The 16,574-nt window shown below is 37.0% G+C and overlaps 1 protein-coding gene across 7 annotated transcripts in view; it reads right to left on the bottom strand.

Annotated features, from left to right (window-relative positions):
* The window catches only part of DIAPH3 (diaphanous related formin 3), a 203,669-nt gene that overhangs the window by 114,264 nt on the left and 72,831 nt on the right, over nucleotides 1-16,574 (bottom strand). For all 7 annotated transcript variants that reach the window (XR_015284568.1, XR_015284567.1, XR_015284566.1 and 4 more), the window contains 2 exons: nucleotides 2,814-2,909; nucleotides 1,792-1,886 (listed from right to left, as the gene is read on the bottom strand). Coding sequence is in view for 3 of the 7 variants with exons in the window: in XM_023932632.2 (XP_023788400.2) it covers nucleotides 1,792-1,886; nucleotides 2,814-2,909 (191 nt within the window). In the remaining 4 variants the exon portion in view is untranslated. The remainder of the gene's footprint in view (nucleotides 1-1,791; nucleotides 1,887-2,813; nucleotides 2,910-16,574) is intronic.

Genomic DNA, 16,574 nt, shown 5'->3' with positions numbered 1-16,574 from the left:
TTCTTTCATATTTCAGTGGGGATTGGTACCCATGTCTGTAACACATTTTTAAGAATGCTGAAGAGATTAGCTACCTAAAAATTATACCACATTACTAGTAGACAGTAATTATCAATTATTGACATATTATGTTTTGACATTTATGAGCCATAATAGAAATAATTTGAAGTTCATCACAGTATGCCAGAGTCCTGTCCAAACCACAGAAATTTTTCTTAAGACAGATCTTTTCAAATTTATTGATGCCCATCAAGACGGCTCAAGAATATGGCACATGACAGGAAAGGACAGACAGAAAAGTCACTTTGTTGAAATCTAGGAAAGCAAGCCTCATGGGTCCTTAATGTGTGCAGATACCCAACTAGATGGTACAAAGAAGGTGTAGTTAAGCTCTTCTTGGAGTTGTGCAATGGAATACCAAAGTCAAAAGTTATCACAATAAACATCCCAGTAAGAAAAACAAAGAAACCTTTTCTACTACAAGTGTTCGACACTGGAAAAGGTGTCCAGAAAGCTTGGGGTCTCCAGCTGTGGAGATACAAAAAATTTGATGGAAAAGGCCCTGATCAAACTGCTGTAGTTGACCTGGCTTTGAGCAGAGCCTTGGCTCGAATTACTTCAAGACACCTCTTAAAAATTATTTTTCCCATGGTTCCAAAATGATTCATTTGTGTTATTTCCTTAACTTCTTCAGCTTTTCAACCTTTAAATAACACTGCACATAGAACTTCCAGCTTCTTTTGGCTCCACATAGAGTCATACTGACTTTGTGCTTTAAAAAAAAAATTGAAAGTGAAGATACTACCTAAATAAGGTCCATGGAAGAGAAGTGGAGAATGATGTAAATGCCCTAGGGCAAGATATTGTATTGCTACAGCTCTAACAAAAAAACCCCAAACCAAACAAACAAAACAGAGATTTGTGCAGATAACACAGAGCTAAAAACAAAATAAAGAAAAAATTGGTAAGCAGGGAAGAAACAAAACATCATATGTACTCAAGAAAAAGTGTCAATTTAGACATTGACAATACAGCAAATTGAAAATATAAATTCAGCGGTGTCATAGTTTAATCCCATCCAGCAACCAAACCCCAAGCAGCCACTCACACACTCTCCCTGCAGTGGGATCAGGAAGAGAAGGGAAGGGTAAAAGCCAGAAAACTTACAGGATGAGATAAAACTGAAAGTAAAGCAAAGCAAAGCAAGGAAATCATTCAGTGGTTCCCTTGGGTTGGGAGGTGTTTTCTGCATCTTCAGGAGAGCAGGGCCCCACCTTGTGTAATGGTGACTTGAAAAGACAAACACCACCACTCCATCTCTCTTCCTTCTTCCCCGCACTTTACATACTTAGCATGATGTCATACGGTCTAGAATATCCTTTTGGTCTGTTTGGGTCACCTGTCCTGGCTGTGTCCCTTCCCAACCCCCCAAACACACCCAGCCCCCTTGCCAGGGTGGCAGTACGAACTGCAGAAAAGGGCTCTGTGCAAGCCCTGCTCAGCAATAACAAAAATATCTCTGTTTTATCAACTCCATGCTCAGCACAAATCCAAACATAACCCCATACCAGCCATTGTGAAGGAAGTTAACTCAATCCCACCCAGAAACAGCACAAGCTGCTTGCATAAAATATTAGCATTGCGAGTTTAAAAAAAAATCTAACATCCACAGGAAAAAAAAATTCTTGCTGTTCATTAATAGCCAAGTTTACATTAAGAAGTTTCTATGAGTTTCTATTTACTGAGAAGCTTCTCTTGAAATACGGGGATCTTAAGCGTCATTTTTGTTACCTGAATCATGGACTCTGAGAGGTGTGTTTCATCTACTTCCAATATCATCATTTTGATTTCTTCATAAGGCACTCGGAAAGATCCAAGGAAAATTGCTGAAACAAAGATCCCACAAATAATGAAGAAAGCAAGACAGCAACTATCTTGCCCTTACTTTAAAAACAGCAGCGAAACAGGTCATAGCATCTCCAGATTATCAAACACTGTGCCAAGTATAATAGGTAAGAGATAACTATTTTTAATATATTTTAAATTACTGTTCTCTTTTAATTCCAGCCTTCTCCATATCCATTTGTTTTATACAACATCCAGCATCACAGAAGACTTCCATAAGCAGTCAGAGACAAGTCTACTCTGCAGAAGAATCACTGCTATTACAGTATTTTTTGCTGAGGTGACAATTATAATTTTTTCAATAGTCTTGTCAGAGCTTTTCTTAAAGAGGCACATGACAAACAAAAACCATAGAAGCAGAAAACAAAATGTTCTTAACAGCACTCTTCATTTAGTCACCATAATACATTTCTTATTTAATCTCTGCTGACATTTAGGAACTTACTCTTCCTAGAACTCCTCTCCATCAAAACTTTATTTTCTTTGTATGCATATTATTCCATAATACCGAGTATCACCTAGTTTCTATAAAGTTCATGAGACAGGCAGACATGCTGCAGACATTTCCATCCTTTTGTTGATAAGGGGTGGGGACATGCAGGGGAAAGTGGGGTATCCAGTATTCCTTGATGAATATATTGAAAATACAGATGGATTAGATACATAGCTCTATGCTTGCATTTCAATATACACAGTCTTGAATAAAGAATAATCTTTAACTGCTTTTGGGGTCTTTGTACGTGTTTCAGTAGTGTCAACTCACATATTTGGGCTTAAAAACAATATGCACATATTTAAATATATTTTAAACAAGAAGTGATTCCCAGGCAATCACAAGAGAGAAAGGCATTTTAATGGAACATTTATACATTACTCTGAGGGGAAAAAACCCAACAGAATCTACTTACACAGGTTCTGTGCAATCTTAGGATCCAAAACTTTTAATTCTTTGATTCGTTTCTTAATGGATTTCTTTTCCTCAAAATCCTCCTCCTCTCTTTTTACTGCCAAAGTAAACACAAATACAATCATGGTTAATTCTTAATATTTAGAGGAAACAGTCATGAATTCAGAAAGCAGATTTGGTATCAAGCATAGTCAATTCACAGAGAAAAGATCATAAAACACACAGACAAAAAATTGAGAGGTTTCACATGTATTGCTTGTATTCGGAAACGTTTGCTCTTCAGTCAAATATGTCAGCTTGTTAGCCTCCTAGATTTTTTTTTGTTTTTTAATATATAGGACGTAAATAAACATGCTAATGTTAATTGTACAAACTCAGTCATATTTAATATATCATGCAACATGCTCCAGTTACCCTGGCCAGGCTAGGATTATGAGTTGGATTTTAACAATAACAAATCTTTAAAAACATGGCACTATGTCTTAACACTGAGACATCTATCTATTTTTGTCAATGCTTTTGTCTAACTTTATGCACCAAAATTATCAAAGATCACTGGCTTATTAAAAAATTAACATTACCTTATAATACAGATGAGTTGTTACATGCCTATATAGAATATAGGTATATACATCGATCTATTTTCCTTCTCCCCTCAAAAAGATGTATTTTTTAACATATTATGTAATCACATTATTACAAAATATCACAAAATTATTGTATAAACATATATTAACATTGCTGGAGATTTGGGGTTATTTTTCGTTTAATAATTCATATGAATAGAAAGTAATTCATACAAATAGGATCTCCCAAATACATTCTGTAAGCTGAATTTATTTCATTAGTCACACATTGTCATAAGAATTTCACTTAAAATAACAACATGGGCTTGATAAATATTAGTAGGAATTACTACGCAAAAAAACTAAAAAGCGAAAACCACACAAATCTTTCTTTAAATGTGATCTGGTATTGTATTATTTTACAATAATATGTAACACAAAATAATCTCTCCTTTTTGACTTTTCCTTCTTCCACCCCCAAGCACAAATCTTCACTGTCAAATTTTATTTACCAAATGCATTGCTACTGTTTATCTAATTCTGTATACTAGTTCACAAATGAAATTAGTTTCCAAGCTTTTACAGTATGATTGTTCCAAATTAAGTTATATATGCTTCAAATATTTGAGAGTAGAAAATATGTTACAATAATATAATGTGCTACTGACTTCCAAAGGAGATAGGTATAGATGAGAAGTCCTGTCAAGGCAATATAGGATTAAAACTTCTAGCACAGTGATGGTCCTTGACAAAACTAGACATAAGCATGAATTATCAAGATGATTTCCCTAAGCCGAAATTAATTCTGAAAATGTTAAGGAAGCTATTTAAGAGCTACATCACTCTTAAAAATGTTTTTCAAAGCACGATACATTTTGCCAAGGATTGGGACACAGACTAAATGAACTCTTGAGGTCTTTGAGCTTTTTTGTCTAGGATACAACCAAATTGATTAGCAATTCAAGACCTCCCACAGGGATTGAAGCAGCCAGATTCAAGTCCCTTCCGAGTAGGTGGAGACACAAATTTGAATCATCTCCTGTATCACTTTTGAAACTCTACACCTCCTAGGCACCACAATGCTCCTGAGAAGATGCCACAATGCAGAAAAGAACCTGTATTCTGCAAAAATGAAATCACTATGCTAAGACATAAAGCAATCCTTAGAAGAAGGACTGATAACCTTCTGTCTGGGTCCTGGAAAATGCGTTACAAAGCCACAATACTCCTCTTTTGTCTGTTCCCAGTCTACCCACAAAATCCACTTGGCCTTGAATTTCTTTTAGGACAGATTTAACAGAATGGTTAGCACTCTCCTGTACCAAGAAAAACAACACACCCTGCTTACTACACATGTGAAAGCAAAAGTAGGTTTTCACCACCAATGTGAGCACTCTATAGCCAAAAGTTCCAAAGGAATAGAATGACATTAAAGCTACTGGATAAAAAGAAGGTTACCACTAAAGGTTCACTTTTTCTGATTACGCTTGAAGAAGAGCCCTTACTGAACCCAGAAGGGGGTGTGAAGAGGCTGCTGACCCCAGAATCACATGATTGTTTTCACCTGCAGCTATACACTTTAACAGACCTCTCAAATTTCTTAATTTCTTCAACAACACACTGAAAACAGTAACTCTTAAAAACATTACTTTTGTGTTGCCTCAAAGTCATATCAATGCTAGAACTGCAGATTCTCCTAGAACACCTGCACATCCCCGCAGCACAGGTTCCAAGCAATTTTAACGCCTTAATGAAAAGAGTACAATGCTTTATGGGTACCTTGGAACTTCACAAAGAAACTTGGAACTTTACATGAAACAACATAATTTCCTTTGTAGTTCACAATAAAAAAGGTAAATTATCTAAATTTACTAATTAGCTTAAATGTCCCCTGACTGCCTCAAACTTGACACTAATAGGGGCAGAAATTAAAAAAAATAAAAGTTTGCATCTTCCAGCACTAGAAAGCAGAATTTATTCATTACAAGTCTTATAGTCAAGATAATACAGATACACAAACATGCAAAAAGATTAACAGTTAAAAACGCACTACTTAATTCCCTGCTTCCAAATCAAGAAACAATGCTACAAATGAACCGGCTAATAGCCTCAGGAATTTTCACCCAGGAGAAGGATATGCACATGGCTACAGCACTATTTAAGGCATTGCAACACTAAGGAAAAACATATAAGCATAGAACGTATCTACTCTAGGAAACTTATGCAGGAATTGTATGTAGAGTTCTACAACTATGCAACAAACTAAATTACTGCAAACTTACATGACACTTCTTCAGCAGAATTCAGGTCACGTCCTTAGGTAGTTGGCAGCAATAAGAAGCAGAGGACATGTATTACCTTTCTAGCTGGTTTGAAATGTTGCACTTCCCACTGAAAACTCTGATACCTTCTACTGCCTCTGGAAATTTTTTCCTCCTTTGTTACTGTCCTGGTTTCAGAAAAGGGCACAGGTCCTGTGGAGCCAGGTGGCCATGGCCAAGACACTGTGCTACTCAATCCCATCTCACCTCATGGCATGGGAGGAGGGAAATGGGTCTCTCTCTTGCTTGCTGGAAAAGAGGGGGAAGGAAAAGCCATTCCTTTTCCAGGGAACCAAGTGACGAATGGAGTGGTGGGGTAACACTGGTCCTGACCAGATGAGTCTGTCCACCATTTTGCTCCTTGCTCCTGTCAGTGAGAAATTACCTGCAAATCACTCTCTTTTTGTTAAATTTTGTTATTAATATTGTTGCTGTTACTATTCTTATCTCGTTGCTGTTTCCAGTAAATTGCTTTTATCTCAGTCCGTGATCTCTGCCTTTTTTATCTCCCACTGAAGGGGGAGGGGGCCACTAAATGAGGGAGTGCCACTCCTAAACCATGACAGGTGGCAAAAAAAAAAGCGCCCCCAAAATCCCAAGAAACATAACTATTCTCTATTTCCAACAAGAAAAAAGTGGGGAAAAAGTCCCAGCAGAGGAAAATTAATAGAAATATCTGAACAGGTGAAGTAAGAATCTAGACTAAAAGGAAATCAAAGAAAATAAGCAGTTAAATGTTCATTTGTGGAGAGCACTGGAATAGAGGGGGAAATATACAAAAGAAAGTAAATGGGAACATCTGCTTACAGTGGAAAAAAAGAAAACAGCCTACTGGGAGTGGGCAGCTGCTGCAGAAAGGATGTGACTATTTGAGGAAAATAGATGTGAGATGTTACCTTGCTAATTAGAGAAGAAACCAGGGGAGCACAACATACACAGACAGTTCTCACAGCTCCAGAAGTTTGATCTTACTAAAGCATTAACTTTTTCAAAATTACATTTTTTTTATAGCTTTTACACAAGAGAAAACCACACACCCTTTAATGTTCCGTCCATACACTAAATCTATCCCACTGTGGGACACACACATGGCCCTAGCATCTGAGCTATATTTTGTCAGTAGTACCTCATTGGATGCTTCTGCTCTGCCCTCTCAGGCAAGAAACAAAGTGCTAGAGCACTTTGAAACACACAGAATGCACCTCCCACCCTTCGCATTTCCTCTTATCTCCACACCCCACATCCTTGTTAACAAGACTGTAAAATTAACAGATGTGGTTGCCAACATACACACACACAAATACCTCAAAGGAGTTTTAGATCCTAGACAGATTGCTTTTATTGTCTCCTTCAAATTCAGATCCACATACACATTCAAATGTAGTCAACTACTTCCATCTGTGGCAATGACCTGACTGAAATTAGGGTCCTGAAAAGAGTGGTGATAGATCTGTTTTACAAACTACAGTTGGAAGCCTGCGGAACAGCACTTCATAAAACTGTGGACTGGATCCTATGGAGTTCCTCTGTAAAACTCTGAAACTATTACATTCTTGCTAGGTGCCACTGAAATAATCTACATTCATGAATTGCAATACACATTTCTATTTCTGACAAAGGTCTTGATATAATCTGCTACCCACAATCTTTGTAAGAAAAATCATGTCTGTGCATCTGTATGCTAAAGAAAAAAAAAACCTTCTAAAATACATCATCCTAGTGGAAAAAAACAAAGAATACCTTTGAAATACAAGCTTCAAAAGGAATATATCTGAACATTTAGATATGAACATTTCTTTTTAAAAGTCTGAATTCCTATTTCAGATGAAACTTGAAAACTACATTACATAGAACACTCAGTGGAGTTATTTCGTCACTAAATAGTTATTTTGTCACTAAGTAACAGAGCGTACAGAAAATTACACATGACCTTACACGTTTCCGAGCCTCTTAGCTAAGACAAGTCATCTTGTGTCCTCTCTTCACTGAAAAATGAAAAATGAAAAAACATGACCTGGGGTCATGGACTCAAAGAATGATGCCTACTTCATCTGTATAGAACTCTAATTCTTAAAAGTAAATGATAACTTGTGTCCCATGTAGCAGGGTATTCAATTGGAAAACCTGCAGTCTTCATCTCCTAAAAGCTACCTGAAATCAAAGGAGCAGACCTTTAATAGAAAATTAGGTTCTAGCTAAATAACAAATCCTGTAGAACTTCTTAGTTATTCAAAGCTAAAATGTGGAGTCCCTTGGTATAAATCACTATTGAGGTTGGAAGTGGCCTCTGGAGGTCATTTGGTCCAATCCCCTTACCAGATGCCCAGGACTGTATTCAGGTGGCTTCTGAACATTCCCAAGGCTGGAGAGAGAGTCCAAAACCACCATGGGCACTCAGTGCCAGTGCTCAGTCTCCCTCAAAGTAATAAAAAAGTGGCTTGTGATCTTCAGGAGGCACCACCTGTGTTTCAGTTCATGGCCACTGTCTCTTTTCTTATCACTGGGCGCTATTGAGAAGTGTCTGTCTCAATTCTCCTTGTACTCTCCCTTTCCAGTGTTTATGTGAGCTGGCAAGATCCTCCTGAGCCTCCCCTTCTCCATGTTAAACATTCACGGCTTTCTCAGCCTTTCCACACAGGAGGGAGGCTTCAGTCCCTTCACCATCTTCATGACCCTTAGTTGGACTTTTTCCCAGTACATCCATGTCTCTTTCACTGGGGAGCCTCAAGCTGGACACAGTATTCCAGGTGTGGCCATGCCAGTATTGAAATCAAAGGCCAGACAAGGAATATTTGTCTTTTAACTGACAGGACAGAAACTTTTGAAGACTTGGATTGTTTTAACAGCTGCATGCTACTATCCTATAATATGACATGCAACAAAAGAAAACAAACCTTTAGTCCCAAAAAAAAAATTAAAAATCAAAAAAAAATTAAAAAGGCCACCACCAAGCCTATTAATTACCTAGACTATGACACTACACAGTGCCATCAGCTCCACTTGCATATTTCATATTGATTTGCTCACCAGCACAATCTACTTTAAAACACAAAAATTGTGAACTAGATCTAAGTCATTTTACAATAGCATTGAAAACACCTCTTTTTTTATGAAAACAAGGATAAAATAAGGTTACCAGGCATAGCCCACAGAAGTAGGAAGAATGCCTGAACACTGAAAGAACAGGAAGCTGATAAATATTCTGTTTTCCAAACTAAGCAACCTAAGGTTGTATCAACACAATTGTTAGCATCAGGGACTGCTCATCACTTAAAGTTCTGTTTTAAATGATAGTTCACTCTAAACCAAGAATATTAAACTCTCACATTTTTTAACAGTAGCTGACAAAATTCCGATGGGAAAAAAAAAAAACAACCCTGAAGTATTATTTCCTAAGAAGTAACTAAAATGTTCATAGAAATATGGCATACAAAATCAGAATAGTCATTCTCTTAGCTACAATCTGAACACCTGCTGGGCTCCCCACTAGAACTGAAAGTTTTAACCAAGGCTGATTCAACTCTTGGAAACATCTGAAACTTCATTAATTCTTGTCTTAGGGGAAAGATAAAATGGGAGGCTGAAATGAGCTTTCTGCTACAATGGAGTCTGCTGGACAGGGAAAAGCAAAACAATCTGCTGCTCCCAGCAGAAGAGTCTAGTGCCAGTAGACACATAATTCTATTGTTTTCATATCTCCCCATTCTAAGACATATTCCTACCATCAAGATTTAGCTTTCTGGGCCTTACAAAGCTGATCCATCACTTGTCAAAGGCATCAGAAGCTGAATAACAGATCTGAGTGCATCTGTACCCACCCAAAGGGAGCACAGCTGATTCAAGGAAGACCATAGCATTACTGATAGAAAATTGGAACAGCAAGTGTTGCCCTGTACTATTTGGTGTTCAATAGTTGCCTTTCAGACATTGTCGAAATCCAGGGCAAATTTTTTTCATTTAATAATGCTTGACAGATTGTTCTTCCACACATTTGTGTCATTGCTTTTTAAAACTAATAAATTTTGAAGTCCTTCAGCATGGAGTTACAACACTTAATTATGCATTGTACAAAGAAAGACTTCATTTTTATAATCTTGATCAGTTTTGCTGTACCTCGACTATACTTTTAATTAGTAAGAAGAAAGGAAACCACAAAGAGTATGCAGGGTGTGGGCAAAGCTTGAACTTTTACAATGACACTTCTACTTATTAATTTATTTTCCTTTCCTAACAGTTCCAAAAACCCTATTTTGCCAGTATATCAGTAATTTATTAAATTGTTACCTAATTCTGCCATTTATCATTGATAATCTACAAGATGTCCACCCCTGGTACCAACTTTGGCAATTGTATTCAAGCCTTTTTTAAAACTGTCATCACATTTGTCACCTTGCTTCCTTTCCTCTGATGTTGGCATAAGTTCAAGTTATAGTTTACACAGCACAGCTCATAGTTCAGCTGTTTCATCCTTCAGTTCCCTTAGAAGTCCAGGGTGAATACCAGCTGGTCTTAGCAATCTGTTACTGTCCACTTTACTGACCTATTCTAAAACTCACTCTGATGACCATGGAAGTCATGTTTCTTGCTCTAATGTGGTGTTCCCCCAAAGCCCAGCTTGGAGGTAAGTTCATTATTGATCAAACAGAAAAAATTCAGAGCTTCAGCAATTGGCAGCAGGAAAAAAGGTGTGTTGCTCTTTCTTTTTTTACTTTTCCTCTGGAAGGTAGATATAACACTCTAAATCACACTTTTGTATAGCATTTTTATTACATTTTTATCCATGCTTAAAATTCAATAGTATGAAAATTTTAGCACCTTAGTTCTAAATCACAAAGCAGTTACAATCAGAAACCAACTCAAGTCCTCAGAATTAAAATAAAAGCATATTTTTAAGTGAAATAAGTGAAACCTGCATGAAAAAGAGACATTCAAAGAGGTGGCTTCTGTTGCTTACAGATTTTATGTAGCATTTGTTAAATATGTTTAATATGCTGCAGTCTCTGTATTTCCTTAACTATGCTCTGGGGTTTTTTTCAGATGAGTCTACCAGTTAATTTTTTTTTAATCTTTTAATGAAGAATTCATTACTTTGTTTGATATCAAAACTCTTTAAATTTCATTACAGAAAATGCACTCAGATCTGTTATTCAGCTTCTGATGCCTTTGACAAGTGATGGATCAGCTTTGTAAGGCCCAGAAAGCTAAATCTTGATGGTAGGAATATGTCTTAGAATGGGGAGATATGAAAACAATAGAATTATATGTCTACTGGCACGACTCTTCTGCTGGGAGCAGCAGAATGTTTTGCTTTTCCCTGTCCAGCAGACTCCATTGTAGCAGAAAGCTCATTTCAGCCTCCCATTTTATCTTTCCCCTAAGACAAGAATTAATGAAGTTTCAGATGTTTCCAAGAGTTGAATCAGCCTTGTTTAAAACTTCTAGAAGCTGGACTTGGTTTTTTTCTAGACCAAAGTCCAACATACAAGCTAATTTTAGTTCTTCTTACTGTGCAAGTTCTGAAAATATTGCTATTTATTATTTATTCACAAGAATAAGTAGAAGTATATTTTTCATTTTTATATCTTAATTTACTACACTGACAAAACTGCCTCATCATAATCTTAACTTTCAATTTAATACAGATGTTTCCAGCCCTTGACTTTTAAAGACTAGGAGTCTTTGAATATATAGTATTTCAAGTTTTTTCACCTTTGGAGGAGGACTTGGGGCTGCTAGTGGATAAATGACTGGACATGTTCTGGCAATGTGTACCTGTGGCCTATAAATCCATCCACATCCTAGGCTGCATTAAAAGCAGCATGGCCAAGAGATCAAAGGAGGCAATTCTGCCCCTCTACTCCGCTCTGGTGAAACCCCACCTGGAGTGCTGCATCGAGCTCTGGGGTCCCCAGCACAGGAAGGACATGGAACTCTTGGAACAGGACCAGAGGAAGGCCACAAAAACAGAGTGCTGCAGCACTTCTACAAAGACAGGCTGAGAGCTGGGATTGTTTATCTTGGAGAAGAGAAGCCTCCAGGGAGACCTTGCAGCTTTTGAATATTTAAAGGGGGCTTATGAAAATTAGTGTCTATTGTGACAGGAGGCTTTAGCCTAAAGAGTTGATTTAGATTAGATATATAGTTGCATTTTTTTACTATGAGGGTAAGGAAACACTGAAGCAGGTTGCCTGGAGAAGTGGTGGATGCCTCATCCCTGGAAACATTTGAAGTCAGGCCGGAAGTGGCTCTGAGCAATTTGATGTCATTGAATATGTTCTTGCCATTGCAGATGAGTTTGACTAGATGGCCTTTAAAGGTCCCTTCCAATCCCAACTATCCTATGATTGCAAAAGTCACATTTTGAACACATAGCTGAGCACTTTCTGGAAATACATGGGAATCCATTCGTTCCCCTACACACTCTGCTTTCCTCTTGCTTGCATATTCCTAGAATTTATGAAAAGTGCAACATAATAATTAATGTACTTCAAAAACTTCAACTGACAAAAATGACCAAAAAATTAACGTGGGGGGAAAAAGTTTGCTATCAAAGTAGCAAGTTTAATCAGCTTATGGCATAATCGAACAAGCACAAAAGTAGGGCAGGCCACGTAACCAGATGCGGGCAGAAGACATCAGTCAGGTCTCTTCCCTTCGGCATCAATGAACTGACGTGTTCTGTTGCTCAAAGAGCACCATCCTGTGATCCCAGCTGAGCAGAAGCTTGCAATGTGTCTGAAAGAAGCTGTTCACCATTTTCTTATTTTTATCTGTATATTTTACATATTTTATATATATTTTATCAGTTGCACCACTTCTCTGCACAGATAGTAAATACTATCAAACAAGAAAGAGAACTGGACTCCCACATGTAGCAGCACCGGATTTGCCTGCCACTGAAATATGGCACAGAACAAATTCATGAAATTTGCTATTATGAAAATTATAAACAGAAATTACACATTTTCAATTAAACATTTGTTTATAAGGATCATTTCTCAGAACAGTACACTGTAACTGATAGGAGCGACATTTTACTTAATTGATTTGATCTTTGTTATTGTAAGATTTAAAGTTAACAAGTACCATCTGAATATGCATAGGTTGAAGATACATTTCTGACAGAAAAGTTGTTCCATCAAGATCTCATCTCCTTCCTTTAAACTGTGGGGTTCATTTCACTTGTGTGCAATAGTGTTGCATAATCTTACCAGCACCCAGCTCTCAAAATCAGTTTTACTAAATATCCTTATTTATTATCCTGAATACCTCAATTCACAAGAATGACAATTTTTATTAGTTATTATGTTGAAGCAATTTTATTGCAGAACACATATTGCATTATATGTTATTCATCTGTAAGTACTTTTGCTGAACAGTTTTATAAAGGGTGTTCTGATGTTGTTTTTAATTCTTTTATTAACCTCTGATATTAACTTAAAATAATTCAAGGTATTTCCAGGAGGGAAACACTGGATCAGGCTTTCATCAGGCTTTCAATCTAATTCTTTGAGTGACTATACAAAAAAAAAACAAAACCCAAGACATGGAAGTAGAATGGAGGGGGTAGTGCAAGGGCAGGAATGGATGATCTGACTATAAGAGGGACAAAAAACTTACTAAGCTACCACTGTCACCTCATAGCACTGTCAGTCCCTCACAAACCACAAAGGCAGGGGCAGTACCAACCTGACAAAGGACTGATCATTAACTTGTGACAAGAAACAGCAGTACATGGGACTCCAAACTGAAAGGGCAAATGGACAGGAATAGCAAGCCAGGATTACTAGGGAGGAGCTGGTGTATCCTCACTGAAACCGAATGAAGAGCCACAGTCAGCAGTGGACTGCCAAATTACAAAGGCAGAGGAAACCAAGGATATCAGAGATAATAAAGAGCACTCTCACACTAGCCCCTAAATTACCTCAAAGCACCTGAACCATGTCTGGAGATGAGGATGGGACACTTCTAAATGTCACTTAAAAAAAGTGACTTAGAAAGTGACACTTTCTAAGACATGAAATACTGGTATATAGCCAGCCAGTGTGACTAGACCTTCAGGATGATGGTATTAGCTGAAAGCAGCCTGAAAGTAGCAATGGCCTTGCCAGTCAGATGCCTGGGTTTGAACCTTCTGAGTGAGACTGGTTACCCCTTGTTACAATCCCTAGGAGCTGGAAAATCTGGGAGGTAAAGCTAAAAAAAGACAAATCACTGTGGATTTCCCATCCTGCAGAGTGCAGCCCACCCTCTTCTCACACACCCCTCATAAACCTGCTACTTACAAACATTAACCTTATGTGGTGTATGGGAGCAGGAGAGAGAAGATAAAGGAATGCAAATCTATCCCTTATTTGTAAATTTTTGCAACAATAATAGTAGCTACTGTGTCATCTAATAAATGTAGAATAAGAATTCATCGTCCAAAGTTCAGGTCACTCCTAAAACAAAGCACAGCAGATAAATTTTTCATAATTTTGTTAAGTCTATCTTCAAAATATTGAGGTATTTTTCTTAAAGAAGCATTCTCAAGATAAGTGTGCCTGAATCTCTCTGAACTACTTGTCTGGAACCAATCTGCAGTTTAAATTTATTCATGACTAGTTTTACTTATTTCTTGTGGTTGGAACAGTTCTTTTCCCTTTCTAACGCGCTTCTAAAAGAATAAGAAAATATCTTAGCACTACAGCATGATGTTTGGGTTTTTTTAATTAAATATTTCAAATCCATTTAATCTCTTCACCTGATGATACCAGCAGCTTCTACGCATCTGTGATTTAATCTGCCTTGAGTCTGGGACAGTAGAACTGAAAGTCACATTACAAAGCATGACTTGTAAACATATTAATGACAATGCTTCCCTACTGGAAACATTTCTGTGAAATCCAGGATTTGTTCTGCTCTTCTTCCCTTACCTTTATTTACTTTTATTGTAAACAACGAATACACACACACACACACACACACACATATATATATATATGTAAATACCCACATGTACATAAACTGAAATAAAAATCACAGATTCTAGTGCTGACCTAAAGTTTGTGTTCACACTGTTAAATTTCAGGCATTAGCACCTCCACTAAATTCTGATTCCCTGCCTACAAGAGAAGCAAGGAAACTATGCCATGCTCTTACACAGTATCAAATGCATCCCAATGGACTGGAGAAGTGTGAGCTCATTGCACACTGATTCTTTGTCAGGTGTTTAATTTCAGGTTTCTTTGATTTCTTATGCTATAACTACACCAGCACTCATACTTTCCATTCTCAACCACCGCCAATACTCTGCCACCTTTAAGTAGTCAGTCAGCTACTACAGGTCTCCATAATCCACTATTAGCAGAGGAATGCCAGCAAGGCATCCACGCAAAGCCAGCAACAAACTTTTTAGAGACTGCTCTCTGTACTGGTACCCCTGCAACCATCAAGTACACGCTGAGGCCTCAATAGCATACTGGTAAGTGCCAGGCAAGAAAATATAATAGCATTTAGCAATGTGAACAAGGGATTGAACGTGTTAATTTTTTTTTTTTTGCTATGAAAGAAGAGTTATGTTTAAATACAAACAAGTAAAGTTACAGTTAAAGCTTTTGTATAAAAGAAGTCCTGTGGTTTTGATTTTGTAGATCCTATATGTAGATAAATATCCTGAGGTTACTTGAAATGTATTTGAATAGAGCAAGCTCTTTCAGAATTAACAGAACTTAAAACTAATGTAAAATTTGCCAATCATACTTAAGTATTTGGCTTTGTTCTCAAATTTATCTTTCTACTCATCTGGTTTCTGTAACATCCTAGCCTCCTTGAATTTGAAAATGCTTCCAAACTCCGCCATCTTTTCTGAAGATATGCAACAAATCATGAAGAGTATTTAATAAATGCTTATTCCCAAAACTTCAGAAACTGTACTAATAGTCTCATAAAATCCAATGCTCCCTTTTTCAATATTCCCCACATCCTCTTAATCTTACCTGTTTTATGAGTCTGCAGCTAATCCCACTTTTCATTAATATTGGTATAAGGGCAGTCCTACTGCAGTCCAGAGGTTAAACTGATCATATTTGTTTTGCTTAGAAAGACTATCATCTTCTCAAAAAAACTAAAATTTTATCTATTGTCTACCATCATTTATTTTTCATATGCTCAATCTGACACACACTTCATACTCCTTTTTTTTTATCTACCACCATGTCTTTGATTATAATTTTGTAGAAAAACTCTTCAGTGTTTCTGCATATATCACTGATATAATAACTAATAAATCTATGAAACAAAGTCCCCTGTCATTTTTGAAAGTAACTTCTAGAAAAGGTGATGTCTTCTTTTCACAGCAAAAGTAAATATAAACCCCCTCAGTATTCCCTTGTTATAACTACTAAATGATGCATGATTCCCTTGCAATCATCACTAAATATCATACACAGTTTCTAATAAAAGCAGTGAAATGAATTTACATAATTGAATAAAGAAAAAAACAATAATGGTCCACAGCATAAGTTAAAGTCCTTATGTGCACAAGCACTTCAAGGATTACTCTGAAACAAAGTACAAATTTAGCCAACATATTTTATTGCTAAAGCGAGAGCTGTCAATCAGCACATTTGTTTGCATGGTCTCATTAGAGTACATTGCCTCAATCTCAACAGTCATAGTGAAGAATGTTGAGAGCATAACTGAGCATAACTGGATCTACTTAACAAGCATTCATGCACCCTCATTATTTTTTTCATCTCACTTTGAAGCATGACATGGCTCATACCAGAACAATAACTTGCTGATAATTGTTTGAGACAACAACTGGACAGGAACAGTGCAGAGGTGAACTTTCCTATAGATTACAGTGTGCCTTCAGTGAATTACAATTAGTTT

The sequence above is a fragment of the Cyanistes caeruleus genome, chromosome 3 (assembly GCF_971803275.1).
Source record: "Cyanistes caeruleus chromosome 3, bCyaCae1.hap1.1, whole genome shotgun sequence".
NCBI lineage: Eukaryota > Metazoa > Chordata > Aves > Passeriformes > Paridae > Cyanistes > Cyanistes caeruleus.
This window is presented reverse-complemented; position numbering and strand designations above follow the sequence as displayed.